This window comes from Pseudophryne corroboree, chromosome 8, assembly GCF_028390025.1.
Source record: "Pseudophryne corroboree isolate aPseCor3 chromosome 8, aPseCor3.hap2, whole genome shotgun sequence".
In the NCBI taxonomy this organism is placed as follows: Eukaryota; Metazoa; Chordata; class Amphibia; order Anura; family Myobatrachidae; genus Pseudophryne; species Pseudophryne corroboree.
The window spans coordinates 244,472,780-244,496,299 of record NC_086451.1 but is presented as its reverse complement, the minus strand read 5'-3'; the positions used below and the strand labels follow the sequence as shown (position 1 = coordinate 244,496,299).

At 45.1% G+C, this 23,520-nt stretch overlaps 1 protein-coding gene across 2 annotated transcripts in view; it reads right to left on the bottom strand.

The window, feature by feature from the left end:
• The window catches only part of TAF1 (TATA-box binding protein associated factor 1), a 298,119-nt gene that overhangs the window by 108,797 nt on the left and 165,802 nt on the right, over positions 1-23,520 (bottom strand). For both annotated transcript variants that reach the window (XM_063937154.1, XM_063937155.1), the window contains exons 12-20: positions 22,266-22,373; positions 21,716-21,889; positions 6,123-6,296; positions 5,928-6,032; positions 5,645-5,845; positions 5,398-5,539; positions 5,102-5,232; positions 4,938-5,018; positions 4,709-4,858 (exon numbers count right to left, since the gene is read on the bottom strand). In XM_063937154.1, the coding sequence (XP_063793224.1) occupies positions 4,709-4,858; positions 4,938-5,018; positions 5,102-5,232; positions 5,398-5,539; positions 5,645-5,845; positions 5,928-6,032; positions 6,123-6,296; positions 21,716-21,889; positions 22,266-22,373 (1,266 nt within the window). The remainder of the gene's footprint in view (positions 1-4,708; positions 4,859-4,937; positions 5,019-5,101; positions 5,233-5,397; positions 5,540-5,644; positions 5,846-5,927; positions 6,033-6,122; positions 6,297-21,715; positions 21,890-22,265; positions 22,374-23,520) is intronic.

The following is a 23,520-nucleotide window of genomic DNA, read 5'->3' as shown; positions in this document are numbered from 1 at the left end:
ATCACACATTCCAGAATCCCTTTGCATTTCAAGATGTCTGCCTCAAGAGCCATCCCGTTAAACGTAGTTGTGGTAAATCTGCACGAAGGGCTCTTGTTGGAGTAGATCCGTACGCAGAGGTAGAGGCCAAGGATCGTTCGCTAGCAAAAGGCGCAGGTCTGAAAACCAAGCTCTCCGAGGCCAATCTGTTGCCACCAAGATCACCGTGATTGACTCCCGTTTGATTATCTTGATAATTCAAGACAATAGAGGGAATGGAGGAAGGATACACGTATACTAGGTCGTACAGCCAAGGCACGGCTAGAGGGTCTACCAGCTTCCGCCTGAGGATCCTGTGTTCTGGAGATGTATCGAGGAAGCTGACAATTGATTGAGACCATGAGATCCTCCTCTGGATACCCCCAGCGCTGTTTCAGAGCGTCAAACAACTCTGGGTGAAGTGCCCATTCTCCCGTATGTAGATCCTGACGGCTGAGGTAGTCTGCTTCCCAATTGTCTGCTCCTGGAATGAACACTGCTGAGAGGACTACAGCGTTGTGTTCTTCCCACTGGAGAATGCGTGTCACCTCCCTGCTTGTTTACGTACGCTACAGCAGTCGCGTGTCTGATTGAACCTTTACCGCTTTGGATCGCAGGACTTGGGCAGCTTGTACCAGCGCATTGTAGATCACTCTCAGTTCCAACACATTTATTGGCAACCATGCTTCCTGTGGAGACCAATGGCCTTGAAGCTGAAAGTCCAACACAACCGCGCCCCATCCCTTGAGGCTTGCATCTGTCGTTAGGAGCGTCCAGTCCCATACAACGAACCGTCTGCCCGCAGTGAGATTGTGCAGTTGGAGCCACTCAAGAAGCGAAAGCCACGTCTCCGGAGATAGCCGAACTAACCGTTGAAGGTGTAGATGCTACCCAGACCATTGATGTAATAGATTCAGCTGGAAAAGACGTGAATGAAAACGGCCGAATTCCAAAGTTTCGAAAGCAGATACCATTTTCCCAAGCAAACTAATGCATAAATGGACTGATACCAGTCTTGGCTTGAGAACCGCTTGGACCATTTTCTGTATACTCGGAGCTTTGTCCTGAGGCAGAAAAACTTTCTGGACGTTGGTGTCCAAGATCACACTGAGAAACTGGATACGCTGCGATGGCTGAAGGTCGGATTTCCAAAAATCGATTATCCATCCGTGTTCCACTAACACATTGTATGGTAACAGAGCATGCTCCTAGAGAATGAGATCCGATGGAGCTTTGAGGAGGAGGTCGTCTAGGTATGGTATTATTGTGACTCCCAATGATCTGAGGTGAGCAATCATCACCAACATGACCTTGGTAAACAGCCTGGGTACTGTGGACAGGCCGAATGGTAAAGCTCTGAACTGAAAATGATCCTGTTGAATCGCAAACCTGAGAAACGCTTTGTGCGGTTCCCATATCGGAATGTGGAGATATGCATCTTTGATGTCTAGAGATATCATGAATTCCTTGGGTTCCAAGCTCAAAATCACTGAGATGAGTGATTTCATCTTGAACCGGTAATAAGACAGAAACTTATTTCATGATTTCAGATTCAGATTTGGTCGTACAGTACGGTCTGGTTTTGGTACTACAAAAAGATTGGAATAGTAACCCTTCTTCCGTTGAAGCAGTGGAACTGGCATTAACACAGCCGATTCTTCCAAGGACTGTATTGCACCTTGAAGGGCCAAACGTTTTTCCAAAAGAAGTGGATGACTTGTTGTAAAATATTTATTTGGCAGCAAAACTTTGAAATCTAACTTGTACCCTTGGGAGATGATATTACGACCCACGCATTGTCTGATATCTTGAACCAGGCATCTTGAAAGTTTTGAAGCCACGCTCCCCCCGTACTTGGGCCCGATGGGAGGGGAGACCGTCATGCCACGGTCTTTTCTGCAGGCTTTGGGTTTTGATGATGCGCAACGATTGGTTGCTTGCCACGACCTCTACCTCGTCCCCTAAAAGGTTGAGTGGAACAAAAGGACCGAAAGGAAGTTCCAGTATAACAGTGTGTAGGTGGAGGCGGAAGGGTTGGTAAGAAGGTAGACTTACCACTCGTAGCTTGAGAAATTAACAAGTCTAGTTCCTTTCCAAAAAGAATGTCACCTGTAAACGGAAGTGCTTCCGCCGCTCTTTTTGACTCAGCGTCTACTTGCCATGACCAAAGCCAAAGCCAAAGAACTCTTCTGGCTGCAATAGTTGCTGCCAAAATCCTTGAATTAACTTGTCCAATATCTCTAGCCGCTTCGCCTAGGTATATAGCAGATTCCTTAATATGTTCCGCTAAGATCACTACTTCTTCTAACGGAATTCTCTCTTGCGAGTCCTTTATCAATTTAGTGCCCCAATGCTCCACTGCCTTGTTCACCGAGGAACTTACCAAGGTTGGTCTAAGTGAGACAACTGCGGCCGAATAGATGGACTTCAACATGGTGTCCAGCTTCCGGTCAGATGGGTCCTTCAACGAAGTTGCTTCCGGAACAGGTAATGCCGTCTTCTTGGACAACCTGGATAGAGAGGAGTCCACTCGAGGTGACTTCTCCCATTTATCCGTCATAGGCGATGGAAACGGATAAATACTTAGGAATCTTTTGGGCATCTGAAACCGCTTGTCCTGGTTTTTCCAAGCCTCTATCAGCTGATCATCCAGTTTCTTTGAAAACAGATAAGTGACCATTGAACGCTATTTTCTACCAAATAACGCTGTATCTGGCGAATCCGTTGTCGATGTTTAGGAAATGTTTAAAACGTGTCTAATAACCAAAATAAGAGGTTCAATCCCTTGAGAAGGTTCCAGTGTAACTTCGTTGTCCGCGTCAGTAACTCTCAATCCGAGTCACCCAACTCTCAATCGTCCTCTTCGGCTTCATACTGAGAGAGAAGCTCTTCCCCTGATTCATCGGACTGAAGAATTAATAGTACTGGGTCTTTCTTAAGACTTAGACACAGTCTGCGGTTGTTTACTGGACGTGTCCAAGCGCTTTGTGAGACCTTCTACCGACTTGGCTCGTCCAGCCACCCAGGGTGGTTCCGTAGCCAAAGAGGGTACCTCATCCTGAGGTATATCCCTAACCGTCTCACGAGTCTTCCTTAGGGCAGCCACCTCAGTATGTAATTGAGAGATGGTTCCTGTGAGCGCTACCGCCCAGGGGGGAAAATTAGCGTCTTGGGACGGATTTACTAATGCAGTCTCTGAAGCACATGCTTCGCATAGGGAGGAGTCATCTGTGTGAGCTTTTTCGTTACACTTCGCACAGACAAAAATTTTTGTGACTTATTGTTTGCTGGTCCTTTGCTTGCCATTGTGACGGACAGCGCAGAGACACATACTATTTACACCAGCACTGTCAATGATTTAGACAGAGAGAAGAGAGCGCTATCAGAAGGATTGAAGGGGGGGGGTATAATATTTGTAATACTCTCCTACTGTAATTCCCTCAGCACCAGCCTGTATTCTTTGTGCAGGTTCTTGGCATTCTGAAGTAATGCACCTGTTTCTGTTTCCAATTAGAGTACTGCCTAGCTGAGAAAACCTGGAGTGATTGACAGACAGAAAGCCCGCAAACTCTGCCCCCCCCTCCATCTAATGGCATCCATCTCAAATGGTGCTATGAAGCGCCATTTTGAAAGGTAATAAACTAAATGGAAGCTGTGTACAGTCAGCGGGCTGTGAAGGTAGAAGCATCGCTGCTGCTTCAATGAGTTCCCCCCTGTGGTCTGCATACTTATAGTATATGGAGCCACAGCAGCTCTGCCCCCCACCCCTTCCCCCGTAGTGTCCAGATTGAAGGGGGAGCTGCAGGGGGGGATGGCCGCTGTGCGCTGAACGCTGTATAGCAGTGATATACTCACCCTTCCGGAGCCTCAGGAGGACACAGCCGTGTAGACAGAGACAGTGTTTTCTCACAAACGCTGTACTCTGTGGCAGCTTGATGCTGCCGAGTCAACCCGGACCCCACTTCTCTAATTAAGTGGCAAAGGGACCTGAGGCTTAAAGAGAGACTCACTCTCCAACATACAATATAATAAAATGAGAGATAAAATAAAACAGATTCTAACCGAGCTGGAGCTCAGTCAGCAGTGATCGGCTCCCTCTGCACAAATTCAAAACTGGGGGATGATGGGGGATAGAGGGGGAGGAGGCTGTTTCACTTCTTAGTTTATTTAAAGTGCCAGCTCCCTGTAAAGCCACCATCATCACCCCACAGTCTTGAATTTATGCCAGTGCCCCCTAGTGGCTGACTGAAAAAAGACATTCCAGTATACGGTTCTGACATAGTTAAGTTGAGACAAACAGTATTTTAGACGCAAAAAAGGAAAGGAGAAGATTCATTAAGTGATAGTAGGGCAGGACTTTGAAGTAACCCTGTAGATACTATGAGATCTTGGGGAAAGTCATACACAGGGGTAAATTCAAGCAAGATGCAATGGGGTATATTTGTATATACAGTTCCCAACGCATCGCAGCAAAATCTTCAGCGCACACCTCTATAGGAGTGCACGAAAATCTGTGCTGTAGAAATGCATTTCGCACATAAATGAACTGACCCCTAAAGTATTTTCATGGGACAGTTCCCAAATTCAACATGGGGTATGCCACTATGGGGTGGTCTTCATGTTGCCGGTGGCCGGGCTCCCGACGGGGTAGACTGGACAGGACAATTCAGCGTGAAAAGCACTCACTAACCTTTTGCTGTGTTGGCTTGTTAGGAATCTTGACGTAAGAGAAACCTTCTCCACACCCAGTTGGGTCGGCAACACCTGTCACCTCCAGGAGACACTTCCCTTTCATTGCAGCAATAAATGCTCTTGTAGTGTTCCAAGGGGCAGTTCTCACCTGTGTGAATTTAGGATATATCATCATATAAAGACTCCACAAAAGCAAAAACTAGAACCTCCTCACTCCCATGTTTTACCTCATCATCTATCTTCATCTGAAAGTCTTCCTCATTCTCTTCTTCAGGAGCAAAAAATGATTTTTCTCCATAGCCAGCATCCTGTAAGAAATGTAAAGCCATTGGAATGCAATGTACTACTAACATCCTAAAATAGAGTTTCACATTTGTGACAGATCATTGACCTTTAAGCGTTGTTCCGCTGCAATCATACTGTAATATGCACAACACTGCTCAGGAGACACCATTGCCCGAATCTCTTCTTCTGTTGGTAAACGAAAATCTGGCTTCAACACCCACCAATTAGAGTCCATTCCTAGGATAAAGAGAATTCACTTTATATTTTCAACAAGGCATAGATATGCTGCAGCTCTATGATCCTAATCTACATCTTTTGTTTTGTTTTATTAGTTACCATGAGCTGAAACTCAACATCACCAACACTGCTTGCAATAAATAATGTTATTTTTTTATTTTTTACCTGTTCTTTTAAAATCAGCACAGAGCTTAAGTCTTTTTCTAATGCTGCTTTCTGAATGGGAAGGGAAAGCCTTTTTAATGTCCTCCATACGAATCCGACGGGGCTTGTCCTTGCTTTTCCAAAAGAGACGGTATATGAATACCTGCAGAGAGATTATCGGAAGATCTGGAACCTCTGCATGCACAAATCATATGTAGTGCAGACACAGTGCATAATCAAATCACTCTCTCTGGTATAGACCACACACCTGCAGGAAGTCACGGATATGGGTGTTTGCACGTTTAGAGTTGGGACCAGGAACTTCAAAAAGTGGACATTGCTGGCCAACCACAAAAATATCCACCAAATCACGAATGTAATAGGCTTGACGAGTACGAATAATCAGGAAATCTGTATCAGGCATCTTGTGCAAGTAGATCGGTGATCTAAACAAATTATTTTCAAATGCCTAAGAACAAACACAAAAAATAGATGGTCACAGCAAGTTCACAAATAAAGAACCTGAAACCTTTACTATGGTCTTCACTTACCTGCAGCAGCTGCCCTGGGTGTAGAGAGCCGAGGAATGGTGAAGTGTGACAATACACAGTCTCTCCATATTTGCAGTCCGGTGCTCCAGGGTCCTTTCCTGGTTTCTAGGTGTAGAATAAATCAAACTGATTATACAACACCAACTGTCTACTGCATTCCACTGTCCATCAAAATATTAAAAAATAAATTCTCACCCTTTTGTAATAGTTTTTGATTTTGGTGGCCATGCCAACTTGCATCATTAAGGGTGGATTTTCTTCACTGTATTCTGCCAGAATGAGGTCACCATCTTTACCAGTGAGATCTTGTGAGGTACGCATGAAAAACATCTCTCCCCCTCCAGAGGCCTGCCGCTCCTGCTCTCTCATCTGATGCACAAAAGATTAAGATGACATTAACAAGATAAATCCCGTACAAAATGTAAAAGAAGAAACAAAGTGAATATTTATATATGTGTTTTGAGCACTTACTGGGAGATTTATAAGACTAGGTAGAAGTTAGTCTATCAAAGCTTTAGTTTAATAGTTTGCAACACAATTAAGCAGAAGAGGAGTTGGCAGGGACTCAGAGTTCTGTAACAAACCACAGTAAAGGCAGAAGAGCATAGGTCTTCAACATGCGGCCCTCCAGCTGCTGTGGAACTACACATCCCAGCATGCCCTGCCACAGTTTTGTTATTAAGACATGCTAAAACTGAGGCAGGTTATGCTGGGATGTGACCCATGCAGCAGAGTCTCCAACACAGAATAACTGAAGTATTTATTACTGGTCCAAGACACATAACTTCCCAGGCTTATCTGTCAGGTTGGTTAATGTAATTCCCGCATGGAATAGATACAATCACAGGCCTGAGGTTCCAGAAATAGGTAAATAGGGGGCTGCATGCTGGCTACTTAGGTTGCCTACATTTTTATCCATTTATGTTTTGCTTTACTGTCGTAATTTTAAAGTTACCATTCTGGCATTCATCTGGAGCAAGCTACTCAAACTAACACCAAGTTACTGTATTATTAAGATTATCCCTGTCAATTTTTTTTAAGTGATAATAATGAAATTTAAATAGGATTTTGGTTACCTACCGGTAAATACTTTTCTCGTAGTCCATAAGGGATACTGGGGTCACTTAGTACGATGGGGTATAGATGGGGTCCAAAGGAGCCGGTGTACTTTAAATTTCTTCAACTGGGTGTGCTGGCTCCTCCCCTCTATGCCCCCTCCTACAGCCAGTCTAGGTAAAACTGTGCCCGAAGGAGAATGGACATACTTGAGAGGAGGAACATAACAACGAGTGGTGAGATTCACACACCAGCACACCACAACATAAACCGACCAGCAACGGCTGGTAACAAAACAGCAACAGCTGAACAGGTAAACCTTTACAGAGGAAAAACCTGCAGAAAAGTCAACGCACTGAGGCGGGAGCCCAGTATTACTTATGGACTACGAGAAAAAGATTTACAGGTAGGTAACCAAAATCCTATTTTCTCTAGCATCCATAAAGAATACTGGAGTCACTTAGTATGATGGGGACGTCCCAAAGCTTCCAGAATGGGCAGGAATGTGCGGAGACATCTGCAGCACCGTCTGCCCAAACTGTGTAACAAACCTGTAGATCTTCACAAAGGTGTTCTTCCACGACCAGGTAGCAGCTCGGCATAGTTGCAAGGCCGAGACTCCATGGGCAGCCACCCAGTAAACCCCCACCGATCTTGTAGAGCGGGCCTTCAGAAACTGAGGAACAGGTAAGGCTGCCGACACATAGCTTAGGCTTACTATCCAGCTGACCTAACGAGCAATGGATTGCTTAGAAGCAGGGCAACCTTTTTTCTGCGCATCATAGAGCACAAAAAGCGAATCTGTCTTTCTGATACGAGCCGTCCTCTTGACATAGATCTTCAAGACTCGCACAGCATCCAATGCCTCTGGAGGAGCCGAAGAGCCAGAACAAGACAGGACCACAATAGGTCGGTTCAAGTGGAATGCAGAGATAACTTTCGTCAGGAACTGCTGCCTAGTCCTGAGCTCTGCTCTGTCTTCGTAAAAGACCAAGTATGGACTTTTACACGATAAGGCCCTCAAGCCAGGGCCAACGACATTACAGTCTTCCACGTAAGGTATTTGTCTTCTACCGCCATCAAAAGATTCAAACCAGGAGGACTGTAGAAACTCCAAGACCATATTCAAATCCCGGGGTGCCGTCGGCGGCACAAAGGGAGGTTGTATGTGAAGTACCCCTTGCAAGAAACTCTGAAATTCTGGCATCATTGCCAACTTCTTCTGGAAGAAAATAGAGAGGGATGAAATCTGGACCTTGCGGGAGCCCAGACAGGCCCATATCCACTCCAGCCTGTAGGAAATGCAAGACGCGTCCCAGGTGAAAATCCGCAGAAGGATACGTGCGCTCCTCGCACCAAGAGACATCTCCTCCAGATATGATGGTGATGTTTTGACGTTACAGGCTTCCTGGCCTAAACCATGGTTGCAATAACTTTTTTGGAAAGGCCTTTGCGAGCTAGGATGTTCCGCTCAACCGCCATGCCGTCAAATGAATCCGCCGTACGTCCAGGTAGACTAACGGTCCTTGTTGAAGATCTTCTCAGTGGCAGAGGCCAAGGGTCTTCGACAGACATGTCCAGAAGATCCGCGTAACATGCCCTCCGAGGCCAGTCTGGGGCAATTAGAATTGCCTGGACTCTTTGATGCCCAATTCTCTTTAGCACCCTTGGGAGCAACGGAATCGTCAAAACAGGCAGACCAACCGGTAAGGCCACGGCGTCATCAGCGCATCCACTGCTATTGCATGAGGGTCCCTGGTTCTTGAACAATACCGGCAAAGCTTCTTGTTGAGCCGAGAAGCCATCAGGTCGATCTGCAGGCAGCACCACAGGTCGGGTGGAGGCCCTGACGACTCAGGAAGTACGCTTCCCAGTTGTCCATCCCCGGAATAAAGATGGCCGACATTGCTCTTGCATTTCTTTCAGCACAGAGGAGTATACTTGAAACTTCTCGCATGCAGGCTCTGCTCTTTGTTCCTCCCTGTCGATTGATGTATGCCACTGCCGTGGCATTGTTTAACTGAACTTGAATGGCCCGATCCAGAAGCAGAGAAGAGGCCTGAAGCAGAGCATTGTAGATCGTCCGAAGTTCAAGAATGTTGATCTGAAGTAGGGCTTCGTGGGAGGACCACCTGTCTGGAACTGAGCACCTTGGGTGACAGCTCCCCATCACCGCAGACTCGCATCCGTTGTGAGGAGGATCCAATCCTGAATCCCGAAACTTCGACCTTCCAGCAGCTTTGAGGACTGTAGCCACCACAGGAGGGAAACCATGGCCTGAGGTGAGAGGCGTATGATCCGATGCATCTGAAGATGTGATCCGGACCACTTGCTCAGGAGATCCATTTGAAATGTTCTAGTATGGATCGCCTCGTAAGAGGCTACAATCTTTCCCAACAACCGTATGCAAAGATGGATGGATATCCGATTCGGCCTTAGAACCGCTCAGATCATCTCCGGTAGCGTCCTTGCCTTGTCCTCTGGGAGGAGTACCTTCTGAGCCACTGTATCCAGAAACATTCCCAGGAACAGGAGCCGCTGAGTTGGCTACAGGTGAGACTTCTGTAAATTTAGAATCCACCCATGATGTGACAGAAGCTGAATAGTGTGGTTAATATTGAGCAAGAGAAGCTCCCTGGATCTCGCCTAGATCAAGAGATCGTCCAGGTAAGGGACGATGTTGACCCCCTGGACTCGGAGCTGGAACATAATTTCCGCCATCACCTTCATGAAGACCCGCAGAGCAGTGGACTGGCGAAGGGCAGAGCCTGGAACTGGTAGTGGTCATTCAACAGGACAAACCGCAGGTAAGCCTGGTGGGGCAGCCAAATCGGGATATGGAGATATGCATCCTTTTGCCCTGCTTTATGTAAAACTTGTATGCACACTTCTATTGAATGTGAAAGTATAGTACAGTAAGATACAAAAATAAAAAAATTAATAAAGTGTCTGGAAAAAATTAACATGCATCCGCACTTTGGGAATCGAACTCGGGACTCTAAGTATGGGAAGTGGCACACTTCCATGAGACAGCACAGATACAGGAGTATTATCAATTATCAGAAATAAAACCTGGTTCTTCCTTAGAGGCTAGTCTTTATGGGTCTGTTACACTTCCAGGAGACAAAATAGACAACTTACACAGACCAGTAAGTTGTTCATTTGCTTGCAGACAGAAGTATGTTCTGTATAAAAGGTCCTGGGGTAGATGGTCTGGACTTCTGAGTCTGTGTAGTTAGCACAAGTTCATTCAAACTGGAATAACCTATCACTTAAGCGGGTACACACATGGAGATGTGCACTGTGCGATCTAGCACAGACCGCTCAGCACACATCTATTCCCCCACTCAGCACACAGTGCGATGTGGCATTCTCAGCAGTGTTCATAATGGGAGTGGAAAATGAAGAAGCGGACTTTCTCAGCAAAACCACGTTTCCCCGGGTGAGTGGTCTCTCAATCCAAAGATTTCCGAAAGTTAGTCTGGAAGTGGGGCCTTCCGCAGATGGATTTCATGGCCTCTCGACACAACATTAAGGTTCCACAGTTTTGTGTGAGATCCAGGGACTAGCTGGCTTTCGCAGTGGATGCCATGATAATTGTGTGGGATTTTCATCTGGCGTATTTGTTTCTCCCGATACCAAGGTTGCCTCAGGTACTCAAGTGCATCAAGGATCAATAGGCGACGGTAATGGCTGCACAGGTTGTGGTACGCAGACATTCTCATAATGTCGGTAGGTATCAGGTGGCGTCTTCCACTACGAGCAGACCTGTTACAACAGGGTCAGTTTCTACACGAGGATCTTCCTCAATTGGCTTTAACTGCCTGGCTATTGAGACAGAGCTTTTGAAGGCTAAAGGTTTTCCTGTCTCAGTAGTCCGTACTAAGGTGCGGGCCCAGAAACTGGTTTCTTCACAAAAATACACCCCCACCCCCACAGCCCAGTCTAGGAAAACTGTGAATGTAGAAAATGGACATACTTGAGAGGAGGAAACAGGATAAGGCAATGAGCGGCGAGACTAATGAACCAGCACACAACAGAACAAGAACAAAACCAACAACAGCTAGCTAAACAGCAACAGCTGATTCAAACAACTTTCACACAAGAACAAAAAGTTGCAGGAAAAGTCGAACCACAGAGGCGGGCGCCCAGTAGCCCTTATGGACTACGAGAAAAGGATTTACCAATAGCATTACAGTCTTTCACGTAAGGTACTTGTCTTCTACAGACATCAATGGTTCAAACCAAGAGGATTGTAGAAAATTCAAAACCACGTTCAGATCCCAAGGTGCCGTGGGTGAAACAAAAGGAGGCTGTATGTGAAGGACACCCTGCAAGAATGTCTGGACTTCAGGTAATGTACAGAAAATAAATTAAAATATAACTTTTATTATCACATTAAAGGCCGTAAATCGGTCAGCATAGCGAAATATATGGTTAAAATTACAGATAGAATTTAGAAAGATCGAGTGCTCTAAGATAGAAAAATTATAAGATTTAAAATGTATCCACTCCGATGAATGCAGAAACTACCAATGAGAATTAATTGAGATACTAATCCATTGACGAATGGATCTGTTATATGTACATATAAGTAGAACAATTCTGTGCATTCCTCCCCGCTCTGATGCTTTTGCATTAACTACCATATCTATTATGCTCATGGGGGTTGGACTGCTGCACGGCAAACGGGAATGCCCGTTAATCGGACAAATGCTGATTCACTAGGTGCCGTTGCAGCATGTTCACCCTCATAGTCTCCAGTGTCTGAATTATTTTTTCTCTAGCACATACACAGAAGGTTGATTTTTTGCTACACGGCAAACACGGGAATGCACGAGTGGATGCATGCTGATTGAATATGTGCCGCTGTAGCATACCTACCTCTGTGTTTCACAGCCTTATTTTTCTCCCAATAAGCATATAAATGCTGATTGAATGTGTGCCATTAATTCTACATTTTACTGCTATTAATGCCTTTAGAATCATTCAGCAATTCATGTATTCATGACAGCAAGTGAGATCATACTATTAAGTGATGGAATACTTGACAATCAGATCAAGATTACATTAACACTTGCTGTTATAAGAGCCCAAGGGGCCCTTTGTTCCACCTATTTACTAATTTGTGTTTACGGGGGGCTGACGCACTGAGGGCATTTAATTTGATGGCAAATTAACTGCGTTTTACAGAGCTGCATAATAAGCCTATTTATATATACTATTCCCTCTATTGATAACTGTGCCCAGCCCTAATAACTTAGGTTATTAATTGGCCTGAGTATATTTGTGAATTCCAGTGGATATACTGCCGTTATATGCAGCAAGTGTGACATGTGATTATATTACACTCTCAATGCTAGGCACATTAGATATTGTTCTAGAATCATTAATAATCCATGTTAGGGAATAGAGATTATCCCATTCATAGGCACGAATGAAGGTGCCAATCCTTGCTTGCATACTTAACATCACTATACAGGCTAAATTAACCCCATCCAGACAATCATTTTCTGAAAAGGTGGGGTAGTGGTAGCAATTGCTGTGAATACAGTATTTATGAAATATAGTGATACATTTGGAATAAATATATTTTTCAACAAAGTTGGTTCTTATATATTTCATGAATACAGTGATACATGTTTAATAAATTATCATTCATTGATTAACATGCTCCAGGTGATTTCACGTTGCTGTTGATACAGCCTTGTAGATACTGGGAGTGAATACCCAGGCGAAACTGGACAGTTAATTCAGGACATACAAGTTTGCATAACCATCATTTTGTTTATTTCAAACTTCATATATTAAATGTTTCTCTTGACACATGTAGGCTGTGGATGGTAGAGTATTTGACTCATACAAAGAATTTATAACAACACCCATACTATAGAGGACACTGGGAGCTGGAAGTTTTTAGTAGCCACTAATTGTGGTTTTACCAAGTAGTACAGAACTGATCTACTTATATGTACATATAACAGATCCATTCGTCAATGGATTAGTATCTCAATTAATTCTCATTGGTAGTTTCTGCATTCATCGGAGTGGATACATTTTAAATCTTATCACTTTTCAATCTTAGAGCACTCGATCTTTCTAAATTCTATCTGTAATTTTAACCATATATTTCGCTATGCTGACCGATTTACGGCCTTTAATGTGATAATAAAAGTTATATTTTAATTTATTTTCTGTGCACCTTACTAGTACAACCCCATTCTCTTTTCTCCATATTATGTGTTGCTAATTGGTTGTCTTAGGTAGCACCCCCAAGATATATGTACATTAAACTCTAAGTCATATTGGGGTCAATGTGAGTGATTTATTTCACTTTATCATTCTACAATAGAAATTTGAGAGTGCAGATTTCCTCCCAATTCTTGTTCTTCAGGTAATGTAGCCAGTTTTCTCTGAAAGAAAATGGACAAAGCCGAGATCTAGACTTTAATGGAGCCTAACCGTTGGCCCATATCCACTCCAGCCTGTAAGAAACATAAGAAACGCCCCAGGTTGACATCTGCAGCAGGACACCTTCGGCCTTCACACCAGGAGACATATCTTTTCCAGATATGATGATAATGCTTTGACGTGACTGCCCTCCTGGCTTGACTCATGGTTGTAATAACCTTGTCTGGAATACCCTTCTTAGCTAGAATGTTCCGTTCAACCGCCATAAGTCCGGGTAGACAAACTGCCCCTGTTGAAGAAAATCCTCCCACATTGGCAGAGGCCATGGGTCTTCTACTGACATGACTAGAAGGTCTGCGTACCAATCTCTTCGAGGCCAATCAGGGGTAATCAGAATTGCCTGAGCTCCCTGCCTTCTGATTCTCTTTAGAACCCTGGGGAGTAATGGAATTGGAGGAAACAGGTACACCAACAGGTAAATCATTGGCGTTGTCAGTGCGTCCACTGCTGCCACCTGAGGGTCCCTTGTTCTGGAACAATAGTGCCGAAGCTCCTTGTTGAGCACAGAGGCCATCAGATCGATCGGAGGACAGCCCCACTGATCTGTTATCTGTCGAAACACCTGTGGATGGAGACCCCCACTCTACCAGGTGTAGGTCGTGTCTAATTAGGAAGTCTGCCTCCCAGTTGTCTACTCCCGGAATGAATACGGCCGATATCGCCCTTGCATTCATTTCCACCCAGAGGAGTATTTTGGAAACCTCCCTCATGCAAGCTCTGCTCTTCGTTCTTCCTTGTCGATTGATGTACGCCACTGCTGTGGCGTTGTCCGACTGAACTTGTATGGCCTGATCTTGAAGCAGAGGAGAGGCTTGAAGTAGAGCATTGTAGATCGCTCCGAGTTCTTGGATGTTTATCGGAAGAATGGCTTTGTGGCTTGACCACCTGCCCTGGAACTGCACCCCATGGGTGACAGCTCCCCAACCCCGCAGACTCGCGTGTGGTTAATAGAATCCAATCCTGCATCCCAAAGCTCCGACCCTCCAAGATGCAGATGCGAACCTGACCATTTGTTCAGGAGATCTAGTTGGAAAGTCCTCGCATGGAATCTGCCATACTTAATCGCCTCATAGGAGGCCACCATCTTTCCCAACAGGCGTATGCAAAGATGTACTGAGACCCGGCTCGGTTTCAGTACCGCTCGAACCATCTCCTGAAGTGTCTTTGCCTTGTCCACGTGGAGGAAGACCTTCTGAGCCCCCGTGTCCAGAATCATTTCCAGGAACTGGAGTCTTTGAGTTGGCTCGAGGTCGGATTTCAGTAAATTGAGAATCCACCCGTGGTGTGACAGCGTGTTGTGCGGCTGATGCTGTCCATCAGTTGTTTCCTGGATCTTGCTTTTATCAAAAGCTCGTCCAGGTAGGGGACAATGTTCACCCCCTAAATCCGGAGTTGTAACATAATTTCCGTCATCACCTTCGTGAAAACCCTTGGGGCTGTGGAAAGGCCTGGAATTGATAGTGCTCTTTCAGCAGAACAAACCTAAGGTAAGCCTGATGAGGTGGCCATATTGGAATATGGAGGTAAGCGTCCTTTATATCCAGAGAAACGAAGACCTCCCCCCTGTTCCAGACCTGAGATTACTGCTTTCAGAGACTCCATCTTGAACCTGAAAACCCGCAGATATGGGTTTAACGAATTGAGAATCAAAATGGGCCTCACTGAACCATCCGGTTTCGGTACCACAAACAGGTTGGAATAATATCCCTCGCCCCGTTGTGGAAGTGGAACTGGAACAATGACCCGAGTCTGAACCAACTTTTGAATGGCCTCCTGTAACGTAAACCGCGTAAGCCTGACCGGAAAATCTTGGGAGGCGGAGAACTTTCGAACTCCAGTTTGTAGCCTGGGAGATTAGGTCTTTAACACAAGCATATTGGCAGGAGCTTCTCCAAATGAGGCTGAAGAATCTCAGACGAGCTCCCACCCCGTGATCCCCCAGGTGTGGAGGGACACCGTCATGCTGAGGTCTTTATGGAAACAGAACTGGCGCTCGGATCCTGAGATCCTGTGGCTGCAGGTTCTCGGCTTTCCTCTGGTGCCTCTTGCTGCATTTGAGGCACCTCTGGATTTACCCTTAAACCTTGTGGTCCGAAAGGACTGCAGGGAAGGTCCCGGGTAAGAGCATCTAGCCCGTGGAGCCACAGATGGGAGGTATGTGGACTTTCCAGCTGTAGCCTTCGAAATCCATGTGTCTAATTTACCTCCGAATAGCCAATCTCCTGTGAAAAGCAAAGCTTCCACACACTTTTTTGACTCGGTGTCCACAAGCCCTGCATGCAGAAACTGCCATTGTAGTAGTTTGAGCATTAATAATGCCTATGTCTTTGATTGTCTCACAAAGGAAACGTGCAGATTCCTGGATATGCTTTATCAGCGTCACCATTTCTGCCAGGGTCTTATCCCCAGTTGGGCCCTCCTGAACGTTACCTCCCCAGGTATGAATGGCGTGTGGTTACCCAACAGCCTGCAATAACAGGCCTCTGGGATGCTCCTGCTGCTATCTAAATAAATTTCAAAGTGTTTTCAATTTTCCTGTCAGACGGTTCGTTTAGAGCAGTAGCCCCCGGAACTGGCAGCACTGTCTTTTTTTGACAGGCGTGATACCAAAGCATCTACAGCAGGTGGAGTTTCCCAGATCTTTCTCTCCTCATAGGCAAAAGGGAAAGCATCAATTTCTTTCTTTGTCGCTTGGAATTTCTTGTCAGGATTAACCCAGGGGTCCCTGAAAAGATCATCCTGTTCCTTAGAATCAGGAAAAGTGACATATGCTTTTTTCTGTGTAGAGGAAAAAAAAAAAAAAAGACTTCTGTACCTCCGCTTCATTACAAGGGATGTGTAAAACATCTCTTATAGCAAGTATAAGCGATTCCACGCCCTGTGCTGGAGAGAATTCTTCTACCTCAGCAGTAGATTCCAGCTCCTCCCCCTCCTCTGGTACCTCCTCCTCAGACTCAGAGAGAGTCAGGTAACCCACGCTTTGGGGTAGTAGTTGTGAGAGAGGGAGCACCCCGTCTGCCATCTGTCTTATTCTTAGCCAGAGCAGCCATAGACTGTTGTAAGTGTTGCCTTTCCTGTCTGGCAGTAGTTAACTCATTTACCATGTCAGCCATCATAGATTTAATAGAATTTAACCAAGATGGTTCTTGTAAATCACCCCTGGAAGCCCCACTGTCTTGTGCCGGCTGGCTACATTGCTCACACATGAGAGAATCTGCAGGCGAGGGAGAAAACCTGGTGTGACAGACATTACACACAGCTTTCTTGACCATGCTGACAGGGAGGCGATAACACCCACACACACAGAGGCACAAGTACAAGTAAGCCTGCCCAGCCCAGTATGTGTGGAGAAACCCAGAAAGGAGGGACCAGCACCCAGCCTGTAACAAACTATGTTAGAATTTTAGGCTATATGGTTGTTTTATGTGAAAGGAGCCTAATAAAAGGTTCCCACAGTGGGCTCTCCCCTTGAACTACACCCCTGTACCGGCGTCTGGCCGTACAATATCCCCATGAGGAGCTGGCTGTCTTGCTGCAGCGCTGTGAATGCAGAGGGCGCCAAAAAGCCTCTGGTCACTCTGAGATAGCTCCGCCCCCTTTTATGGCACCGTAGCTACAGGATTCTTTATACTGGCAAATGCCTCCTTTTTGTGTAAAATGAGGTCCCAACACAAATTTTAACTCCGCTGCCAGTCTGCGCAGGGGGGATATGGGGTCACCCCAGGAGGATTCCGTATACCCGCCCCACGTCCGAGCCAAGTGAATGGGGGACCCCGCTAGCGGGACCCCCGGCTTCACTCACCACTCCACGATCTTCAGGCTCTGTTCTGGGGGTGTGCTGCATGCTGCGGGTGTGTGGGCGAGAGCGCAATGCCTGCGGTATACTTACCCACAGGACCGATGTTCTGTCAGCGGGATCCAACTCCGCACCTCCAGGAGTCCGGTGTCGGTCCCCCACCCCAGAGTCCCTCAGTGCAGGTAGGCTGTTGCCCAACAGCCTACCTGAAAAAAAGTTTAAATTAAACTGATGAAAAATCCTCTTGAGCTCCAGAGTGTGCATCCTCTCCTGAGGGCACATTTTTCTAAACCGGGCAGAACACCCTGTTTGAAGAATTTAAAGTGCACCGGCTCCTTTGGATCCTGTCTATACCCATCGTACTAAGTGATCCCCAGTATCCCTTATGGATGTTAGAGAAAATAGGATTTTTTACTCACCGTAAAATCTCTGCCTCGGAGTCCATCCAGAGGACGCAGTGGTAGTCATTACACTTGGGTTAGAGGGTGTGCTATGGGAGTTTAGGCACAACTACTAAAGCATTAACTCCTCCCCCCCTCTAACCCCTCCCATCTGCAGCAGAGCCTCAGACTACGTTTAGTAAAGCCACATGGAGTAAGAACACAAGGAAAAACCCTAAACAAACTGAGCTGCAGAATAGAACAAAGCGACAATGCCAATAACACGAATGGCAAGAAACCAGACAAATGAGGGAGGGATCGCAGCATCCCCGAATGGACTCAGTGGAAGAAATATTACGGTGAGTAAAAAATCCTATTTCCTCTTTCATCCATTTGTGGGACGCTGCGGTAGTCATTACACTTGGGAATTCCCAAAGCAAGCTTAGAGGGGGGACGAGGGGGGACCTCTGGCTGCACCGCACATAAAACTTGCCATCTAAAACAGGAGTTCCCCATACCAATGTATGGAGACTATAATTTGGTAAAGGTGACAACAAACGACCAAGTTGTAGCCGTACACAGGTGTGTGACCGAGGTGCCACAGCAAACTGCACAGAGAGCACAAACAGAGCCAACAGCGGAGCAGGAACAAGCAAACTGAAAAAAAAAATAAGTGTGACAAAGGCTGCTTCCACGAACCACTATCTAAATGAAAAATGATCAAAGGGGTTGGTTTTTGTTTGTTTTTTTGTTTAAAAACAAGGCTGCTTACTTGGTAGCAAGTGTCAAGAGAAAGACAACCCTTAATGCAAGGAAATGCAAGTCAACAGACTGCATAAGGTTCTAAAGGAGGTGTTTAAAGAGCGGTCAGGACCAATTTTAAGTACTAAGGAGGGACAGGAGGCACACAAGGAAGCTGTACATGCAAAAATCTGTGAAGGAAACACTGAACATCCGTAAGAATGTTGGTAATCATCTCTGGAAAGGAAATCTAGAGCAGAAACCAGTCTCTGAAGAGAAAAAAACAAAGTCCTTTTGACAACTGTCCTTCAGAAAGTACAAGACGAAGAACCTCAGCTGAGGGGCCTTTACATTTGCACCAAAAGATGAAAAGTTTCCAGACACTGCGATAAATCCTTGATGTGATTGGTATGCGAGCCTGAACATAGTCAGGACTACTGCTGAGGCAAACCTTTTACCCTGATGATGCTGGTCTCCAGAATCATGCAGTCACAGTCAGACGAGACAAATCCCGGTGACGACACAGATTTTGAAATAGGAGATCTGGACAAAGAGGTAGACTATATAGGAGTCTTGACCACCATGGTCAGAAGCAGTGCATAGCAGTGTCGACAGGTAAATCCGGAGCGATTTAGGAGGACCAAAGAGCCACTGGTCGAATGCGTTGAAGCACTCACTGGATTTCACCAGAGGCAGAAATAAATATCTCAGATGAAAGTGGCAAGCAGCTTACACGGCATCCACGATTGCTAGTGAGTATCAATGGAACAATCACCGTACCAAGGAAGCCCTTTTTGTTGAGTTGAGATACCCTGAGGTCTATGTCGGACTTGTCACACATTTAAACCATAGTCAGAAATACCTGTTGGTTTAGATCCCATTCCCCAGGGATTAACAGTGTGACGACCTAGGAAGTCCGTTTCCCAGTTGCCCACTCTGGAACTGGAGACAGCCAATAATGCCGGAACCTAAAGTTCCGACCCCTGCATATGTGAGATACCGCTCCGATGCTCCAGCTGCAAATGCCACTTTACAGGTTGATATAGGTCACTGCGGTTGCGTTGTTCGACTGTATGCGGACTGAAAGACCTTGTAGTAAGCCATAAATTTGAGTCAAGGCGTTATGGATGGTCCGTAGATCGGAAGGGACATCTCCACTTCAGCCCATAGGCCCTCATTCCGAGTTGTTCGCTCGCTAGCAGATTTTAGCAGCATTGCACACGCTAGGCCGCCGCCCTCTGGGAGTGTATCTTAGCATAGCAGAATTGCGAACGAAAGATTAGCAGAATTGCGAATAGAAAATTCTTAGCAGTTTCTAAGTAGCTCGAGACTTACTCCTACACTGCGATCAGCTCAGCCCATTTCGTTCCTGGTTTGAAGTCACAAACACGCCATGCGTTCGGCCAGCCACTCCCCCGTTTCTCCAGACACTCCTGCGTTTTATCCTGGCACGCCTGCGTTTTTTCGCACACTCCCAGAAAACGGTCAGTTTCCGCCCAGAAACACCCACTTCCTGTCAATCACACTCCGATCACTTCAACGATGAAAATTCTTCGTTCGGACGTGAGTAAATCTACTAAGTTTTGTGCTAAAATACTTAGCGCATGCGCGCTGCGTACCATGCGCATTTTTGCCTTAATCGCTCTGTTGCGAAAATCGGCAACGAGCGAACAACTCGGAATGACCCCCATAGTTCCTGAAAATGCGAGAATCGATGCCCAGAACTCCAACGTCTGAGACTAGCGACTGAAGTTCCATGTCCAGTTACAAAATGGAGCCCCGTGGGTCAGATTCGGATCGTGGAGCAAACAAAGTAAAACCCCCAAGATCCTGTTGATGAAAAGGGGCCGGAATGATTACCCCTGCGTTTGACAGCGAACAGACTGCAAGGATGGACCTTGAGGAAGAGTACCACCAAAAGAACCTATTTGGTACGTGTTCCTTGGGATTCAGAATGTACCGCTGTTATATAATTCGGCACATCCGACGGTCCAGTGGAACAAGAGAAAGTGGGCTCCTACCACTGGGAACAGACCAATCGACTCAGTGAGCCCTGCTGAGGGTAAATCCTATTTTGTGCATAATATGTACTGTGCTGCACAGATTGAAATATTTAAGAAATCTGTTATTCAACTGTTTGGCCTGCTCAAAAAGCAATTTCAGTTTTGAGAATCAATAAGAAAACAAGCCCTGCTGTTTATGGTGAAGTAGCAGGTAGTCAGTTAATTTAGAGCAATTTAGCAGTAAAATGTATTAACAGAACATTAACATTTTTCTGAGAAAACTAAAAGCCTTTATACAGGTGGTCATGATGTTATGTCAGACTGCTAGATACAGATGTGTCCTTATAAATAATTGCAACACAACGCAACTAAGACGCACAAGAAGACTGTGCTGATTAATTTGATATATGACACTTGCATATTGTGTGTGACAGACTCTATACAGAGCAGAACTGAACTTGTATTGAAAAAAAGCTGCGTCTGTGTACAGATTCAGAGACTAAGGGGTACATTTACTAAGCAGTGATAAAAGCAGAGAAGTGAGCCAGTGGAGAAATTTCCCCATCAACCAATCAGCAGCTCTGTATCATTTTATAGTATGCAAATTGTAAATGTTTCTTCAGTGCTGATTGGTTGCCATGGGCACTTCTCCACTGGCTCACTTCTCCACCCTTATCACTGCTTAGTAAATGTACCCTTCAGTCGCTCAGAGCCGCTGTGTTTGAAAGACACTGCCGGATGGCAAAAAGCCGGACAAAGTTTGTCCAGCTTTTTGCCATCCGGGCAAAACCGCCGCGTGTGAAACAGCCCATACAGTCTCAGACGCACACAATATACAAGTGTCATATCAAATTAATCTGCACTATCTTCTTGTGCGTCCTAGCAGCATTGCATTGCGACCAAGATGCATTTTTGGGAAAAAAAAGATGATCGACATTAGAAGAGCTGCACATGACCGGACATCCCACTTGAGGCTGGATGTATGAGAACACATCTGTACAAATTAAATAAACAGCAACATAACAAGGACGGCTATTTGAACAATCCTTTTAAAATTTTCATTCTAGACTTGGTCAACTGTATGTCACATGCAAACAAGCGGTACATCTACAGGTATAACTGTCTGATAATACAAAGCATTTTTCAAGCTGAATTTAGGAACTGTAAGTTTTAAATATCTCCCTATTTTCTGTTTAGTAAATACGTTTGCTACCAACATACTAAAAATAGAATACCATCATCACGTTATTGTCTCCTCAGTTTTCTGATGTGTATCACCAAAATGTTTTACCTTCTTATTAACCACTGGGCATCTTGCTTACAATGATATAATAAAATTACCTTTGCCTTCTTCTTGATGCATTTTAGTAGAGGCTGAACAGAATGAGCTCCTGGTTGGGACAGAGCTCCAAATGAGTATTTCTTTAAAGGAGGGCGGTGAAATTGCCTGAGCTTCATGGGACCCATGTGTGTGGGGAAGAAAGGCTGTCTGAGCTCCACTGCCGGGATAGAGTGCTGCCAAGTAGATGAAAAAAATAAATTGGGGATAAAATAGATATTAACAGACACTTAAAGGAAAGGATTTCATGTCCAGCTACTTTCCAGCAAGGCTATAAAAAAATGTCTATAATGTTCAATTAAATAAAGGAGATAAAAAGTGAGCACCTAAGAATATATAGGGGGGCGATTCAATTGTCCCCGATAATAGCTCGTTTTTGCGGACGCGGAAACACATAGGTCTGGAAACATCCCAGTTCCTATTTTTTTGTGAAAAAAAGGGGACATTTTTTGAGCAGAAAAAACGGGATATAATTGAATAGCCCAATATGAAAACAGTGTGGACAATTACATAACCCCCATTGTCTCATGCCAGTAGTAAAGCTTTAATTACCTGGATGATGTTTCCACCAAATGTTCCTCGTAAGCCTTGCTGTTTGGGATAATAAAATTCATCATTTGACAAATTCCATGGATCCTTCACTTCGGGCTGGGACATATTCTGTGAAAGAAATGAAAATATCTTCAAATTAAACTTCTAACAACGTCACAGCTTTAGATGATTTAGCCTTTAGCAATGTGATTGTGCAACTTTGTCAATTTTTATAAATACATTAAATCCTATACTCAAGTTACATTTGGGACCATTTAGGAATGCCATTTAACATAGCTTTAACAAGGTGAACACAAGCATAAAGGGTGGTGAGTCCAGCGTACCACCACTGAAGAAAATAATTTTACTTAAAGTATAAAAATCTCACCGGGGAAAAGCACCAGGGAAGTTTCCAATCCTTCCAGAAAGGAGACCATGCTCAGGAGTATCAGTGTGCTGCATCTTAGTATGTGAAAATGGGATTTTTGCACTTACTGTTAAATCTTTTTCTCGAATTACATCTGGGGGACTCTGGAACATGGATTAACAGAGGGGATAGTAGAAGCTGGCATGCATTAAACTAATATATATTAAACTAGCTTCCCTCCTCTGAAACCCCTGGTCATCAGTACAACTTCAAAAATAGCTCTAAAACAAGTTTAAACAACACAGTATCACTTACAAACCAGGAAGAACAATCTAACGAACAAAAGCTGAGCATAAGGAAGGCAATCCAGTGTTCCCCAGATGGAATCTGAGAAAGAATTTAACGGTAAGTACAAAAATCCCCATTTTCTTTCTACCAGTCTGGGGACACTGGACCATGGGACATTTAAAAGCAACCCCTAGTTAAGGGTACACTCAGACAACCTGAATGCAAAACCTTCTGTCCAAAACGGTCATCTATGGATGCAACACTCCGACAAACTGTTTTGCAGAAGCCTTATGCTACACAGCCCAGGGAAGCACTCACCGCCCTGGCAGAGTGTTCCAATGCCCACTCTGGAACTGGTCTCCCCGCAGTGAAGTAGCATAGAGGGTAACAGAGTGGATCCACCTTGAAAAACTCTGTTTTCTAGCCAGCCAATCACGCTTGGTCACACAATAAAGCTCCAGTATGGATTCCAACCACCTAACTGAGGAAATCCTGTCCAAATACAGATGAAGTGCTTGGACTACATTCAATAGAACCAAACCTTCCATAATCCCAGAAGGCTGACAGGTAAACAGGAAGAACAATCATTTGGATAATGGGAAAAGATGGCACAAACTTTGG